At 52.1% G+C, this 17,275-nt stretch overlaps 1 protein-coding gene across 1 annotated transcript; it reads left to right on the top strand.

Annotated features, from left to right (window-relative positions):
• The first annotated feature begins 7,283 nt into the window (after nt 1–7,283).
• On the top strand, nt 7,284–8,216 carry LOC139604029 (olfactory receptor 14J1-like). The gene has a single exon (XM_071455018.1). It carries the CDS (start codon nt 7,284–7,286, stop codon nt 8,214–8,216), a length of 933 nt encoding a protein of 310 aa, XP_071311119.1.
• Nucleotides 8,217–17,275: the final 9,059 nt, after the last annotated feature.

The raw sequence follows: 17,275 nt of genomic DNA, 5'->3' as shown, positions 1-17,275 counted from the left end.
CCCCTGAAACACTGGGGCTCTGGGCTTTCCTTTGTATAGAAAAGAATTGTCCATTTTTTCCAGGCATCCATGGCCAAAATTAGGATTCCACCTCCAAATTTCTGTGTATCCAAGGATTGCTGCCAGACAAAAGCTGCCAGGACAGACAGGTCTGGCTGGTCTTTTAAACCTGAGTGCCAGAACTCACCTGTTTTCTAAACACTGGAAAGGGATCTGTGCTTTTCTTTGTATGGAAAAAATCATCCTTCTCCAGGCACAAATGTCTAAAATTAGGATTTCACATTCATAATTTCAAATATCCAAGGGTTGTTCCAAGCAAACCTGCCGGGACAGACAGGTCAGGCTTGCCTTGGCCTCTGGTGGTTGCTGTTCATCAGCTCCTGAAACATGGGGGCTGCGTGCTTTCTTTCCTATGGAGACCAATGTGACATTTTGGAGCCTTGTGAAATGCAGGGGCCAATGTGACACTGCAGAGCACCATGGATCCAAGGGACCATTGTGACACTGTGGAGCCTCGTGGAACCAAGGACATCCCTGTGGCTCTGTTGGGCCGGATGGTCCCAAGGGACCAGAGCAAAGCAGCAATGTGGGAGTTAGCCCAGCTGTAACTCAGAGTCAGACAGATTTTACTCCAAAAATCTGGGCGTGAGTTTCAAGCCCTGGGAATCATTTGTTTAACTTAGGGTGAGTTTGAGAGTTCCCTTTAAGCCTTTAGTGTTGTTATGCTGAGTTGTCCAAGTTCTACTCCCCTATTGGTTACTTGTTTCCCTTATACGGAAACAAGTACTGTTCCAGAGTGTTCTAGCCCCAAGTGTCTATGTTCTTGCTTCCCCTTTGTCTCGGGTCTTAGGATCCTGCCCCTTGTACTGTGCTCAACTTCTCCATGTTTCTTGTTTTTCACCCTGTTATTAAAGTTCTTTTTGGGCAACTCCATCGAACCCACTCCTTTTCATTTCCACCACCCTCGCCCTGAAGTCAGGCAACCAGAGAGGTTTGTCACAGCCACCCTCATTGTGACCTTTGGCGCCCGAGCAGGGACCAGGACACTCAGGGCTCCCTGTGTCAGTCACGTCAGCTGGGGTTAGCTGATGGATAGGCCAGTGCTCCCTGGGATTTTGGATTGTGCCAGGCCCAGCAGATTCATTGTTGCTTTGAGGGACCTTGCCCAGGATCAGCAGGGACAACGACGGTTTCACCTGCATAGGATTGGAGGTGGGTTTGGGGAAATGCAAGACATTTATTGCCCATTTTGCCACTGTGTTTGTACAATATGCACCCATGTCCCATAACTGATTTGGGGTGTTCTGGTGGCTCTTCCCCGTAAGGCAGAATAAAAAAAAAAGGCAGTCAGATGTCCAAAGTAGAAAGGAGCATACATGGATGCTTCAATTCTAACTGATCATGACATAATATTTTCAAAGTATGAATTAAAATCAATCATGAGGTGGATCATTAAAAATTTTCCAGACGCCTCTGCTGATGAAATTCATACCACTGAATTTTGGGACTCCATGGGAGTTAAAAGGGACCCCATTGCACCCTGCATGCTCCCCATCTTCCACACCATCCTTGAGACCCTTCACCAGCAAGCAGTGTGCTGAAAACTCAATCCATTGGTCACTCCTAACTCGGGACCTCCCCTCAAACCTGCCTTTCTCAGACCTTCTACAATGGTCCAAGATGGCAATGGCCAGGCTGTCTTGGAGCATCATGCCCTGGAGACTCAAGACAGAAGGAGCCTGAACGTGGCTCAGGAGCCCAATCATCCTCCCTCCATCTTGGCTCCTCCACTTCCTGCTACCACAGCCTTCTCTTCCGCCCTGAATGAACCTCCAGACTCCACCCCCCCCACTGCGGGTCACGCCCCCACTGTCAATCATTCCACCTTCACCCTGGGCCATGCCTCCAAAACTCCACCCCAGGAGTCCGCCATCCTCAATCAAGGCCCTTCCTCCCCAACACCTGACAAAATGGCAGCGCCCTTTGCCTCACTCTCCGGCAAAATATAACCCCATGACCAAAGATAAAAAGCCCAGCTGTCACAATATTTCTAATCTGAATGTTTTTGCTCCAAGTTATTCTTCCTCCCAGGAAGAAAGTTTGGACTCCCCAGAGCCACCTCGCCCCTCAACCCCAGAAGATCCCTGGGAAAGGATCTGGAAGGAAGCAGTTAAGGAAGGAGACTGGCAAATTGTCTCGAAACTCCTCGTTACCCCCGTATGTTATGAAAGAAGGGGGCAGAACCCCAGGTATCAGCCATTGGTTTATGGGGAAATCAAGGATCTGTGTAGGGCAGCTAAAGACCATAGGAAGGACTTACCTTGTTTTAATGGCCTAATGAGGGCCATGTTTACAGCACATCTTAACCCCCTATGATTTAAAATATATTATGACCATGTTGTTGTCACCTACAGAATACACCCTGTGGGAAGGGGGATGGAAACGTTTGCTAAATGAATTAATAGAAGACTGTGCTAATAATGAGGCAAGGGCTGAAATGACAATCAACCATCTAGCTGGAGAAGGACAACACAGCCTACCAGATGATCAAGCAGCAGGTATCCCCAGAAAAGCACTGGATGATATAAAAAAAAATGGTTTTGAAAGCTTGAATCCAGGTACCAGATAGTACCACCCCCAGTTTGGACTACGTAAACAGAAGACAAGAACCTGGAGAGCCCTACATGAAATTTATTGATCACCTTAAACAGGCACTAGAGAAACAAGTCTGGAATGAAAAGACTCAAAATTAATTACTAAAATCGTTGGGGGTAGCTAATGCCAACCTGGAATGTAAGAAAGTGCTGCGTGCCCTTCCACTAGAGCTGGAACCCACACGCCTGCAGATGATTGAGGCCTGAAATTGCCTCAGAACAACAGAACACAGAGCAGCTGTACAAGCCCAGGCATCGGGAGTTGTAGAAGCCCCAGGGGCCATGAAATTCCCCTTTAAGGGGCCCCAGCAACATCTACAGGGCCCAAAAATATGTTTCCAGTGTGGTCAACAGGACATTTTAGAGAAGATTGTCCCCAAGGAGGAGGGGCCTATCCGGTCCCTAATGGATAATCAACATCAAATTAGGTGGAATTTCTCAAAAGGTAATTACACCAAGCAGCCAAAAACTGCCATTGGAGTGCAAGGTGGCCTCAGGCTATGGCACAAATGTTCAAGCCAATGATGCCTACAATCGCTGAATTGTACACCCATTACAGATAATGTAGCCCTAAACTCCAGCACCTCATCTCCCATTTGCCAACCACCTTACCACCAGGGGCAAAATTGAAGTTGGTGAGTCTGGAATCTGTTGTTTTAACTGATTATTTTGCCCATGAAATATCGACAGGAGAGCTGGGGCCCGAAGATCAGCCCTGTGAACTATTAATTTTAGTAAACTACCAATCAAGCACTGAAGAATTTTTTGTATTGCCATCCATACTATCAATGTCCTCACAATGAGAAATTACAGTGCTGGCCCTGTCTCCCAACCCACCTTGTTTTATACCCCAAGGACTAACAATTGCCCAGGCAGGATGCTGATGACACTTCACTAGGGATGTGATAAATCAGGATTGACCAAAAATCACCTGCACTCTGGAACTTAACAGTGAAAAGATTGTTTTGACAGGGCTTGTGGACATGGGAGCAGACGTGACAGGTATCTCACGTTCCAAGTGGGCTCCTAACTGGGCGTTTACAGCTACTGCAGGAATATTGTCTGAGATTGGAGGTGATAGTGACAGTGTCCGAAGTGCAGAACTTATTAACATCAAAGGACCTGAAGGCCAAATTGCCACAATGAGACCATTTGTGATAAAGGACCTTGGTGTATCCCAGATAAGAACATCAAGCCCTACCTGTAGCCACTGAGTGTGGATTCTGCAAAGGAACCCCCAAGTCCACCCCAAGACAAAACCCACCAGACAGTGACTCTAGCACCTGGACTAGACAATTCTCTTGAAGATGACACATAGGAAGCTTCTACTCACCTTCCTCAGCCTGTTTGCAACCATGCTCCTCGCAAGTGGATGGGTAGCCCTCAAAAACACAAAGCACAGTGTATGGATAACTAGCAAAAGCCATGAAACAAGACACCCTGTGCCTGTCTGTCGCTAGCCCTGATGACCCCTTCTCCACCTGCCTACTGGGGTGGCCTACAGATGTCTGGCCAATAACTGACGGTGCCATTTGCAGTATGCCAGGTGACAATCCTGACGGCAAATAGAAGTGCAACCCTGTCGGTGCTTGGGACTACTGGACCCAGAATCTCCTGCATGCACCACTCGAACTCAGGGGGTAGAAATTCTCAGCTCTGTAAAAATGGACTTTTGTGTAAGGTTTTATTACTGTCTGAGATGGGAAGAGGGTGAAAGACACAAAATTACAAGAAAAAAAGAAACTATCAGGAGAGACATCTCCCCATACCATCCCACTTACAAAAACCAGACCTGAGGTGTAATTACACCTCTTCCATGATTTCTTGGTCCAGTAGCTACCCACTCAACTCACTACAGGGTGTGTTTCTTATTTGCAAGGATAGAGCATGGCCTGGTGTCCCTTCACACATCAAAGGCAGACCCTGTAGCTTGGGGAGGCTTACCTTGCTGGCACCCAAGACAAAAATGATTAATGGCCAGAGAAACAGAGCAAAAAGATCTACACACTACTTTGAATCTGATTGCAAAAATAATGTCATCTACTGGAGTAAAAACAAGAGAATGGCAGCCTCCATCTTACTACCTTGGGTGGGGGCAGCTAAAGCTTTAGGGCAATCAGACCATCCTGGGTGCCTGTTAAGTGAGCAAACCAATGCTGCCTCCCTCACATTGAGTGGCTGCTCTCAGACACAGAGACCATCAGACATGCCACCTTGCAGAACAGTGATAGAGTTTTTACTCTGGGCACATGGGCATGGCTGTGTAGACTCTGAGGGCATGTGCTGCATGAACCTCTCCAGCCACAGCCAGTCAATCCACAAGAGCATTCAGGCACTGAAGGAAGGGTTCAAGAAGCTTCAAGTGGAAAACAAAGACTGGTTCAATAAACTCTTCCAGTCCTGAGCACAAAAGGGTTGGATGAGGTCTAGCTAAAACAGGACTATTAATTATCTTAGTGGTTATTGTTGTTGTATTGATAATTGTCCCATGTTTGTTTGGATGCTTTTAGAAAGTCTTACAAAATTCTTTCAGTTCCATCTTTGTTGTAAAACAGAAAGGGGGAAGATACCCAACACAGGCTCCTCATGGACTCCTTGGAGGAGAGAATTGGAGGCCAGGATGGCACAAAAACCTCTCAGAGACTCAGTGTGGGAAGGAAAATCCTTAAAAGTACCTAAAAGTATTCTTAAATCCATAAAGTACCTTAAAAACCTTGAGTATCTCAAGGCATCAATAAGCCCCAATGAGTGTCAGTACAAAGCTCTCCAGGGACTCGTTAAAGCAGATAATTGGGGCCATGATTGCACAAACCTCTCACAGAGTCTGTATCAAAAGGGAAACACCAAGTACCTTCAAATAACTGAAGTACCCTGAAGTATTAATGAGCCCCACTGAATGTTGTTACTGACAAAGCCTCTCCAGGGACTAATTACAGCAGATAATTGGAGGCCATGATTGCACAAACCTCTCAGAGACTGCAAGGCAAAAGCCAAAGCCAAAGTCCTTTGAAAAACCTGCAGTCCCTGCAGGGAGCATTCAGGAGCCCCCAGGGCCATTGCTGAGCAAAGCTCCCCAGGGACTCCTTGCAGCAGATCCTTGAGGCCACTGGGATGTGGGCTAGGGGGGGATGCTGAGGGCAGCACAAGGGGCTGACAGTGCCCAGCCTGGCTGGGGCTGTGCCAGGAGGCCCCAGGGCCTCAGGACAAGGTGTCTCCTCCCAGCCCTTGCTGGCACAGACCCTGCTGTGCCCCAGGGCACCAAGACTTGGCTTCTCTTTGTCCCCACCTGTCATCACTGCCTGCAGTTCTCTGCTCTGCCTGGGGCCTGGGGACACTTTCTCAGTCGTGTCCCTCTCTGGGACCCATTAAAAGTCCAAGAAAGTTTGGAGTTGGATTCTGCCTTGGAGTTCTGCAGAGGTTTCTTCAGCTCCCTCTCAGGGCCTGATGTTCAGGGCCTGAGCACAAAGCCCCAGAGGCTGATTAAAGTCCTTGTGCTGTGTCTGTGCTGCTGAGCTGGGCTGGGCTCCTGGCACAGAGGCAGCTCCTGGTCACCAAGAAGAGCTTCAAAAGCACATTTCTCTGGATGAGCAGCTCTTGTGCCAGCCCAGCAGGGCTGGGGCACTGCCTGCAGCCAGCCCGGGCACAGCCCAGAGGCACAGAGAGCTTCAATCAGTCAGGGCTGGGAAGGGGCTGAGAAGTGCCTGGGGCACAATCACTGCCAGCCCTTGGCACAGGAACCTCTGGCTGCAGGACAGTGCAGCTGCAGCTCCTGGAGCCATCTCCTCAAGCTGGAACATGCCAATGCCTGCAGAGCCTGTGAGTACATTCTCTGCTTGTCTCTTGTGCAGAGCAGCCAGGGGTGCCCAGGGCTGTCCTGCAGAGCAGGGTCCTGCAGCCCAGGGCGCTGTGCTGGGGCAGGGACTCTGCTGCCTGCCAGGGACAGCTCTCAGCCAGCCCTGGCAGCTGCTCCCAGCACTGGGGGACAAGATCTGGCTGGGAGGAGACAGCTGGTGAGGCTTGGGAGTGTTCTCCTTGTGTGGAGAGGATGCTGCATTGTTCAGGACTGCTCCCAGCATGGAATTTACCTGCAGAACATTTCCAAATAGATTATACAGGGAGTATAGCAAGGCAGAGGCTGCATAAATGTGGATATCCTGCTTTTTAAATCTACTGCGCTGAGTTGGAAATTGCACATTGATATTCATCTCTCAGTTCAGGTTGAGAAAAAAAAAAATTCTCTGATCAGAATAAACCAGGAAGCAACAGCAATCACCACAGGACCCCTTAGAGCTTGCATCAGTGTCACTTTTCCAGCCTCCTCAGTGTTGCTCTGACGTTGCCATCAGAGCCTGCAGAGCCAGAGCTGCCCCTGGGCAGTGCCTGAGCTGGGAGGGCTCTGCAGGGCAGAGCTGAGTCCCCAGGGCTGGGCTGGGCTCTGGCAGCACTGGCAGGGCCCAGCCCTGGGCACAGGGAAGCAGCTGCTGGCAGGGACAGCTCCAGGCAGCAGAGCCCTGGGCAGGCAGTGGGGGGAAAGTGCCCCCAGGCTGTGCTGGGATATTTCAACTCCTCTCCAAACCCAACTATTCCATGTTTATGTTTTTTACAGATCCACATGCCAAGGCACAGCAAATGTCCAACAGCAGCTCCATCAGGCACTTCCTGCTGCTGGCATTGGCAGACACGCGGCAGCTGCAGCTCCTGCACTTCTGCCTCTTGCTGGGCATCTCCCTGGCTGCCCTCCTGGGCAACGGCCTCATCATCAGCGCCGTAGCCTGCGGCCACCACCTGCACACGCCCATGTTCTTCTTCCTGCTCAACCTGGCCCTCGCTGACCTGGGCTCCATCTGCACCACTGTCCCCAAAGCCATGCACAATTCCCTCTGGGACACCAGCAACATCTCCTACACTGGATGTGCTGCTCAGCTCTTTTTCTTTCTCTTCTTCATCTCAGCAGAGTTTTCTCTCCTGACCATCATGTGCTACGACCGCTACGTGTCCATCTGCAAGCCCCTGCACTACGGGACCCTCCTGGGCAGCAGAGCTTGTGCCCACATGGCAGCAGCTGCCTGGGCCAGTGCCTTTCTCTTTTCACTGATTCACACAACCAATACATTTTCCCTGCCCCTGTGCCATGGCAATACCCTGGGCCAGTTCTTCTGTGAAGTGCCCCAGATCCTCAAGCTCTCCTGCTCCAAATCCTACCTCAGGGAATTTGGCCTAATTGCAGTTAGTGTGTGTTTAAATTTTGGTTGTTTTGTGTTCATTGTTTTCTCCTATGTGCAGATCTTCAGAGCCGTGCTGAGGATCCCCTCTGAGCAGGGACGGCACAAAGCCTTTTCCACCTGCCTCCCTCACCTGGCCGTGCTCTCTCTGTTCCTCAGCACTGCATCATTTGCTCATCTGAAGCCCCCCTCCATGTCCTCCCCATCCCTGGATCTGGCCCTGTCAGTTCTGTACTTGGTGGTGCCTCCAGCCCTGAACCCCCTCATCTACAGCCTGAGGAACCAGGAGCTCAAGGCTGCTGTGAGGAGACTGATGACTGGATGCTTTCAGGAACATTAAATTGGGCAATTTCTCCAAATCACTTGTAATAAAACTCAGTTTTGATACTTCTTGTTTGTTTCATTTTGGAGATTTCTTTCCTTTGTTTTTGTTTTTTCATATGGTCCACAAAAAAATGTCACTCCTTATGCCATTTCTTATTTTGTTTCTCTCCGCCTTCCCTGTGCCTACAGACTGTGTCAATGAGGGGCTAGGCTCTTGGTGGCTTTTAATGACCTAAGGGATCTCCCAGTAGAGTTTTCTGCAGAGATGCCCTTTTGTTGCCTTCTCTGGAGCTGCAGCAGCAATGTCTGTGTGCAGAGCTGGGGCAGAGGAGTGCTGGCCCAGCAGCTGTGCCCAGCAGCAGCAGCAGCAGCACTTGGTGTTGCCAGTGCTGCTGCCGTGGCCCTGCCCCGCTGCCCTGGTGGCCCTGGTGTTGCTGCAGGGCCTGAGTGCTCTCGGGGCCGGGCACAGCCCTGGGGGTGGCAGTGCCGGGGCTGCAGCAGGGACAGGCCATGGGCACTGCTGGGGCAGCGCTGACGCCTCAGGCCAGGCCCTGGGGGCTCCAGGCTCCTTGCCCAGGCTCTCTCAAGAACACGGCCAGGCCAATGCTCAGCACAGAAACCCCCGTCAGCAGCCCCAGGCTGGCCGTGGGCAGGCTGGGGGCAAACAGCATGGCTGGGGCTCTGCAAGGGCCCTGGGGCAGACGGGAAGGAGCAGCAGAGCAGGGGCTGATCCATGCCCAGTGCGCTGCACAGCCCAGGGCAGTGTCCCAGAGTGTCCTCATGCAGCTGCCAACAACATCCCCCCTCTGCAGCCCTGGCCTCTCCCCCAGCTCACACAGGTGCCCCATCCTTGCAGGCACAGACACGGCAGCACTGCCTCAGCAGCCCCTGTTTGCATTGCACACAGCAGGGCCAGCACCCCCATGCTGTTGCTGTGGGGACATGAACCTGAGGGAGCACAAATGCCATCAGCCCCTGGGGCCAGCAAGGCCTGCGGGACACCAGGGAAACCACTCAGCTTTGTCCTGGCCTCTGCACTCAGCCAGAAAGTTTGTTCCCATCAGCTGGGAGTTTCCTGTGCCACTGCAGACGCTGTTGCTCAGAGCCAGGGCTGCCTGGCAGCCACCCCCAAACTGCCCTGACCATTTCCTTGGCTTCACCTTTGCTTTCTCCACTCTTCCTGCTTCAAATTTCTTCCAACTGCCCAGCCCTGTTCCCTCCCCTGCAAACAGCCCATCCCTGTTTGCCCTTTCCTCTCTGGCCCCACTCCCCGTTGCAGTTCCTGACTTGGCCCCATGGGAACGTCCCTTGGGCAGCAGGATCATCCTACAAGTGCTGCAGGAATTGTCTGCAGGCTCCTGCAGTGCCTGATGCTGCTCCCTTGCCAGAGGCACCCCAGGCCAGGGGGGCACATCTGGGCTGCTGTGTCTGCCTCTGGGGCTCCCTGTTCTGGGCAATGAGGAGGAGCTGCAGAGGCTCTGCAGGACTGACAGGATGGGCTTTGGGGCTGGCAGGAGAAGCTGAGGGACCTGGGCTGCTGGAGCTGCTGAAGAGGAGGCCCAGGGCTCATCCTGCAACTGCTCCAAGGGTGGTTTCAGAGAATCCCAGAATCAGGAAGGCTGGAAAAGACCTTGGAGATCATGAAGTTCAGCCTGTGCCCTGACACTGCCTTGTCTCCCTTGAGCCTCCTCTTCTCCAGGATAAACAACCCCAGCAGTTCCCTCAGCCACTCCTCACAGGACTTGTGTTCCAGACCCCTCCCCAGCCTTGTTGCCCTTCTCTGGACACACTCAGCCCATCCATGTCCTTCCTGTCAGCACAACTCAGAGGCACCAGTGTCTCCAGCTGGGCAATGGAGTGTGGAATGTGGCTGGGAAAGCCCTGCCTGGGCTGGGCCAAGCAGCACACACAAGCCCTGACCCCCATCCACTAAAAAGCTCTCTCAACAAGATATTTAAAAGGAATTACAATTGTTTGTGTACACTGAGTTGGACGCACTGGATAAATATCAGCAAGAGATTCTCAGGAGCTCTAAACAACAAAAGAGGAACTTTACTGGCAACTTTAGAAAATCAGAGAAACTTTGGCCAAAGGTTTAATACAACATTCAATCAACAAGAAACACTTCTCATAACATTACCTTTGCTCAATCAACTTCACAAACTGTAAGCCTGTTTCATTTTAAGTTACTCAAATTTTGCAAGAAGAGGGAATAAGAAAAAGACAAATAACATTTAGAGAAGCACACACACAGAGCTTTCATCTCCTGGATTCCAGCACTGTTCATATGGAAATTCCAAGAGGAGGTAGGGTCAAGATGTGTGCTTGCCTTGTGGTCAGCCTTCAATACCCCTTGGTCTTGCTGGGCCCTTCCCCCAGGTGGGGCTTGGGCTCATTTGGTCCCTCAGGAGCTGGGCTGGGGGCTGCAGAGGTGGCTGTGGAGCATTGCCTGTGCTGTGCCAGGGACTGGCAGCCACTGCTGGGCTGGGATAGAGGCTCTGGGGGGATTGGGGTTCCAGGGCAGGGCAGGGCTGGGCTTCCAGGGTAGGGCAAGGCTGGACCTGCCCCTTCCTCCCCCACACATAAAATGCTTTGGGCCAACAATCTCCTTCAGTCTTACAGTAAGGCAGTGTTGGAGGTGGAATTCCATTCTGGCCATGGGCACCTGGACTAGAAGGACAGTTCTTTTCCATAGGAAGGAAAGCCCAGAGCCCCAGTGTTTGGAAGGCAGGTGAGAGCCTAAGTGGGCCATGGCCAGGCAGACTTTTCAAGAATTGCAGATTTTTTCTGGGATCAGTCTTTCAATTAAGGGAATTTTGAAGGTGGAAACCCAGTCTCAGCCATGGGCACCTGGAGAAGCAGGACAATTCTTTCCCATAGGAAGGAAAGCACGGAGCCTTCCCCAGTGTTTTGGGGACAGATGAGAGGTGACCAGTGTGAAACTGTTGCCAGCCAGACCTGTCCTGACAATATTCCTATTGGAATAATCCCTGGATCTAAGGAAATTTGGAAGTGAAATCCCAAATCTGGCCAGGGTGCCTGGAGGAGAAGGACAGTTCTTTTCCATAGGAAGGAAAGCATGGAGCTCCAGGGTTTCAGCAGCAGATGAGAAGAGACCCTCAACATGCCAAGGTCAGTTGGACCGGTCAGGCAGCCCATGGGAGGCCAAAGCAGCCACACCTGTTCTGTGCTCCCTTGGTTTTGGGGGCCCCACAGTGTCACAATGGTGCCTTGGGTCCAGGAGGCCCCACAGTGCCATAAGGGTGACTGGTTTCTATGGGGTCCAGCAGTGTCACAATGGCAAAGTCCTGCAGTATCACAACGGACCCTTGGTTTGATGGGGTCAAACAATGTCACAGTGGCGCCAAGGTTCCAGAAGGCCCTGAAGTTTCACATTGGTCCCACTTATTCCATGAGGCCTTGCAGTGTCACAATGGTCTCCACTGTTCCACAGGCCCCACAATGTCACATGACTCCTCTGTTCCACGAGCCCTGCAATGTCACAATGGACCTTTGGACCCTGGGTGTTTGCAGTGTCACAATGGTCTCCTTTGGCTCCACAGTGTCACAATGGACCATTGATGACTGGAGGCCTGGCAATATCACCCTGGAGCTTTGGTTCCATGCAGCCCTGCAGTGTCACAAAGGCCTCTTGGTTTCACCAGGCCCCACAGTATCACAATGGTCCTCTTGGTTGTGTGGGGACCCCCAGGGTCACAATGGTCTCAATGGTTCCATGGGGCCTCACAGTGTCACAATGGTCTCCTTGGTTCCACGAGGCTATAAATTGTCCTGATGGTGTCTCTATGGTTCCATGAGGCCCAGCAATGTCACAATGGACCTTTGGCACCATTGTGAGACCATGGGGTCTCACAGTGTCACAATGGTCCCTTGGTCTCACAGGGCCCCACAGTGTCACAATGCTCCCTTGGTTCCATGGGCCCTGTGCTGCTGCATTCCCCCCTCCCCTTCTCAGCCTGCCCTGCCAGATGAGAAATGCTCCTTGGGGCTCGGCCTTGGCCAACAGCCCCTGGGCTCAGCTCCTCTGCAGCTCATCACAAACACTGTCTGCTCCAGGCCCTGCTGCTGCCCAACCAGCTCCTGCTTTCTGGAGGAGCAGCCCTGGGAACTGCTTTTGTTCCCTCCGTGGCACAACATCCCTGTTCTCACACTGCCAAAGAAAGCTGTTGGTGCCAAGTGTGGCCAGGATGAACCATTGCTGGGACTGAAGCCCCTCTCTTGGGGCCCTGCAAACAGCGCTCCAAAAGGAGCCCTTGGAGCTCTCCTGGGCCAGCGACTCCCTCTGAGTGGGGCCTCTCCCAGCCGGGAACTCTCCCGTTCGCTGCACTCGGGGATCCCCAACAACGACGGAGCCTGGACCGATCCCCCCACTCCTCCAGGCTCAACCCTTCACCCACTGGGGAGATGCCAAAGGATCCACAGAGAGCATTTCCTGCCCTCAGGGGAATTTCTCCCAGGTGCCTTGCACTGACTCTGTGTCTGTGTGCACACAGGAGTGCCTGTGCTGGGGAAATGTGGCAGAAATGCTGCTCTCTGAGGGGTTTGAGTGCCTTGGACAGCTGAGTCAGTCAGACCTGTAAGTGAGGTTAAGTTATGAGGTCTAAGCTAAGTTAAATGCTGCTAAGAGTTTTTCCTTTTCTAAGCTGTTATGTTTAATAAAAGTTATTGGCTAAGTAAAATATTGTTACGTGTTATTCCACTGTTAAATCATTAAGTCATAGGTTGTAAGTTAGGTTAAATACTGTTAAGTGCTGTTCTTTTGCTAAATTGTCAAGTTGAAGGTAGCAGTTAAGGTTGAGGTATAAGTTCAGTCCTGTTAAGTTTGAGCTCTGCTAACCTTTTGGGCTGTATTCCTTTTATCCTTGCCCTCACTCTCCGTGTGTCACACACACACACAGGGACAGTTCTTGGTTCATTTCTGGTTTGATTGCCTGGATTTTGTTGAGTTTTGTTGTTGCTTTGTTTCCTTGGTGTGCCTGAAGTGTCCAGTCAGGAGCAGAGTGACTCTTGCCAAGGAACTTTGTGCTGCTGTTGCTTAATATTCAATCTGGTTTTTGCTGCTCCCTTGCTGGGGATTTTTTCAGCGCTCTCAAGGCCTCGTTGGTACCAGGGTGAAGGAGCCCTGGCCCAGGCTCTGGCCCTGGGGGACACGGGGACGCTGCCAGGGGGTCCCTGTCCCCCTGTGCCACCCCCAGGGTCCCGGCCCCCGTCCTTATGTCAGGCTCTGGGGTCGATCTCGTGGAACATCCTCTGGGGGCGGCTGCGGCGCCAGGGGCTGGGGGCATGAGGGGACAGGGGACCCTGCTGTGCACGAGCAGGGTTGGACTGCTCTGGGGGGAACTGTGAGGGGGGCCGGGGCAGAGTGACCTCCCCAGGGACCTCACACAGCCCCTGGGATGTCACAAAGCCTCCTGTGACATCACATAGCACCCTGGTGATGTCACAGAGCCAACTCTGAGATATCACCCCAGAATGACATGCAGCTGCACTGTGATGTCACAGAAGATGCTGTGATGTCAGCCCCCATGTGATGCCACTGTCTGTTCTGTGATGTCACAGCCTGCTCAATGATGTCACAGAGCCACCCTCTATGATGGCAGGATCTGCTCTATGGTCTCACACCCTACTCTGTGATGTCACAGACAGCTGTGTGATGTCACAAACCCTCTCTGTGATGTCATACTGCCACTCTGGAATGTCACAGCACACACTTTGTCATCACTCTATGATGTCACACAGTCATGCCGTGATGTCACAGCCTGCTCTGTGATGTCACAGAACCCCGCTATGTTGCTCTAGCTGCTCAATGACCTCACACAACAAACTCTGTGATGTCATTGCCCAATCTGTGACCGCGCTCAGCTGTCACACAGCCCCTTGCTGATCATCACAGCTGCTCTGTGCCTCCATGACACAGCCACAGAGGTGATGCTGGGACACAGCCCCCTCTGGGACATGCCACAGCCCCTGCCAGTGCTGAGCCCCTGGGAGCTCTGTCTGTGCCCTGCTGGTGTCCCTGAGGGGCCCTGGCAGTGCCCCAGCCCTGCTGGGCTGTGCACAGGAGCTGCTCCTGGCCAGAGCTGTCTCTCTGCAGCTCTGCTGCCCTTGCCAGGAGCTGCCTCTGGGCCAGGAGCCCGGCCCAGCTCAGCAGCACAGACACAGCACAAGGACTTTAATGACCCTCTGGGGCTTTGGTGCTCTTTGTGTCTGCCATGGCCAAAGTGCTGCCCAAGTTGGCTCTGGCAGGGCTGTCTTGCAGCTGCTGCCCATCCCTGTGCCCTGTGCAGCCCAGGCTGTCCTACGGTGTCCCTGCCCTGTGCCTCTGTCCCTGCAGGCTGTTGGCATCCCCCGGCTGCCCCACCTGGCTGGGCCCTTTCTTTGCTGACAGCTCTGCCTTCTGCCTGCCCACACAAAGCAGGGCAGACCAAAAGGGTTCATTCAATTTTTACTGTGCCTGTGAACTTTCATCACAGGAACAAGGCATGCAGGGGCTGCTTTCCGAGCAAGGATGGTTGGAAAACAAGAAGACATCTGGCTCAGGAATGTAGTCGCAGAAAAAAGAAGGACTGAAACTGGGGACTTAGGGTGGATTTTATGGTAATGGGGAAATTGTAATACACATTTAGTGACGCTGGTAGAATTCCACGTCCACACAGGGTTAGGAGTTATCCCCAACTAGATCTCAGACCTGAATAAATGATACCCTCTTAAGCAGCAATTTAGTCTTAATGAGTCTTGTTCTGATATTTCAGCTATTTGATTGTGGCGAGGCCTCACAGAACCAAGGAGTCAGCTGACACTGAGCAAACTCATGGAACAAATGGTCCATTGTGGCACCATGGAACCCCATGGAACCAAAATCCATTTTGGCACATTGGGGCCACATTGATCGAATGGTCCATTGTGAAACTGCAGATCCAAGGAAACCGTTGTGACACTGAAAAACCTCTGGAAAACACGGGGCCATTCTGTCACAGCAAGGCCTGGTGGAACCATGGGCCCATTGTGACACTGCAGAACCTCACAGAACCAAGGTGACCGTGTTCTACTATGGAACCTCATGGAACAAATGGTCCATGGTGACCCTGCAGAACCAAGGAGACTGCTGTGGGCAGTGTGAACGCTCATGGAACCAGAAGTGCATTGTGACACAGCAAGGCCTCGTGGAACCAAGGGTCTGTTGTTAATCTGTGTGGCCTCATGGAACCACGAGCCATTGTGACACAGTGTGGCCACATGGAGCCAAGGGGTCACTGTGAAACTGTGGATCCAAGGAGACCATTATGACTGAGGAACCTCATGGAACCGAGAGTCCATTGTCACACTGTGGGGTCTAGGGGAACCACAGGGATGACAGTGACTTTGTGGGGCCTCATGGAACAATGGAGACTGTTCTGACACTTTGGGACCCACTGGAACCAAAGGGCCATTATAGCATGGCAGGGCCTCATGGAACCAAGGGGACTCCAGTGATCCCTGTGGGTCTTCAGTGGATGAAGGGTCCAATAGAACCAAGGTTACCATTGTGACACTCAGGGGCCTCATGGAACCAAGGGTCCAATGTGACACTGTGGTACCAAGGAGACTGTTGTTGGCAGTAAAAAAGCTCATGGAACCAAAAGTCCATTGTGACATTGTGGGGCCTCATTGAGCCATGGAGACCATTATGACACTTCAGGACCCACTGGAACCAAGGGGCCACTGTGACACCACAGGGTCTCGTAGAACTGAAGCAGCCACTGGGACACTGCAAAGCCTCATGGAAGCAAGGGACCATTGTGACACATCCAGGCCTGGTGGAAACAAGGGGCCATTGTGACCCTGAGGAACCCAATAGAACCAAGGGGCCATTTTGAGACTCTGTATCCTCATGGAACCAAGGGGCCATTGTGGCATTCTCAGTCCCATGGAAACAAGGAAACCATTTTGACACTGCAAGGCCTCATGGAAGCAAGGGGCCATTGTGCCACTGTGGAGCCAAGGAGACCATTGTTATATCACTGAGCCTCATGGAAACAAAGATCTGTTGTGATCCTACAGGGCCTCATGGAACCAAGGGGCCATTGTGATGCTGCAGGACCCCAAGGATCCAAGAACACAGAACAGGTCTGGCTGGCTGGGCCTCCTGGGGGCTGCCTGACTGGTCCAGCTGACCTTGGCATATTGAGGGTTGCTTCTCATCAGCCCCTGAAACCCTGGAGTTGTGTGCTTTCCTTCCTGTGGGAAAGAACTGTCCTTCTCCTCCAGGGGTTCATGGCCGAAATTGGGATTCCTCCTCCAAATTTGATTATATCCAAGGATTATTCCCATATGTCACCTGTCAGGACAGACAGCTCTGGCTGGCCTTGGCCTCTTGGGGGACACCTCTCATCTGCCTTCAAAACACCGGGGGCCTGTGCTTTTCTTCTCATGGAAAAAAACATCTTTCAAGTCCAGGCATCCATGGCCAAAACCGAAAATTCACCTCCAGAATTCCTTAAATCCAAGGACAGCTCCAAACAAAAGCTTCCAGGACTATCTAGGGTCCCTCGGCTTCCTAAGGGCCAGCTCTCATCTCCCTTTGAAGCACTGGGGTTCTGCACTTTCCTTCCTATGGAAAAGAACTCTCCTTCTTGTCCAGAGCCCAATAGACAAAAGTGGGGTTTGGCCTCCCAAATTCTGTCTCTCCAAGGATTCTTCCCTGACAACAGATCTGGCTGCCTTGGCCTCCTTGGGGCTGCCTCTAATCAGCCTTTGGAACACTGGGGCTCTGTCCTTTCCTTCCTATGCAGAACTGTCATTCCAGTCCAGGAACCCGTGGCTGAAATGGAATTCCACACCCAAAACTCCCCATATATCCAAAGGCTGCTTTCAGACAAAAGCCGCAAGGACAGATAGGTCTCGCTGGCCTTGGCCTCTGGTGACTGCTTCTCATCTGCCTTCAAACCCTGGGGTTCTGTGGTTTCCTTCCTATAGAAAAGAACTGTCCCTCTTGTCCAGGTGCTGTTGGCCTCAAGCACTTGACCACTCTATAGGGACACAGGAGCTCTGTGCTCAGTGGGGTGGACACTGAGG

This window comes from Agelaius tricolor, unplaced genomic scaffold, assembly GCF_023055355.1.
Source record: "Agelaius tricolor isolate 1412-34295 unplaced genomic scaffold, bAgeTri1.0.p SCAF_43, whole genome shotgun sequence".
Classification (NCBI taxonomy): Eukaryota; Metazoa; Chordata; class Aves; order Passeriformes; family Icteridae; genus Agelaius; species Agelaius tricolor.
The sequence above is the reverse complement of the archived record's forward strand: the minus strand, read 5'-3'. Positions and strand labels throughout refer to the sequence as shown.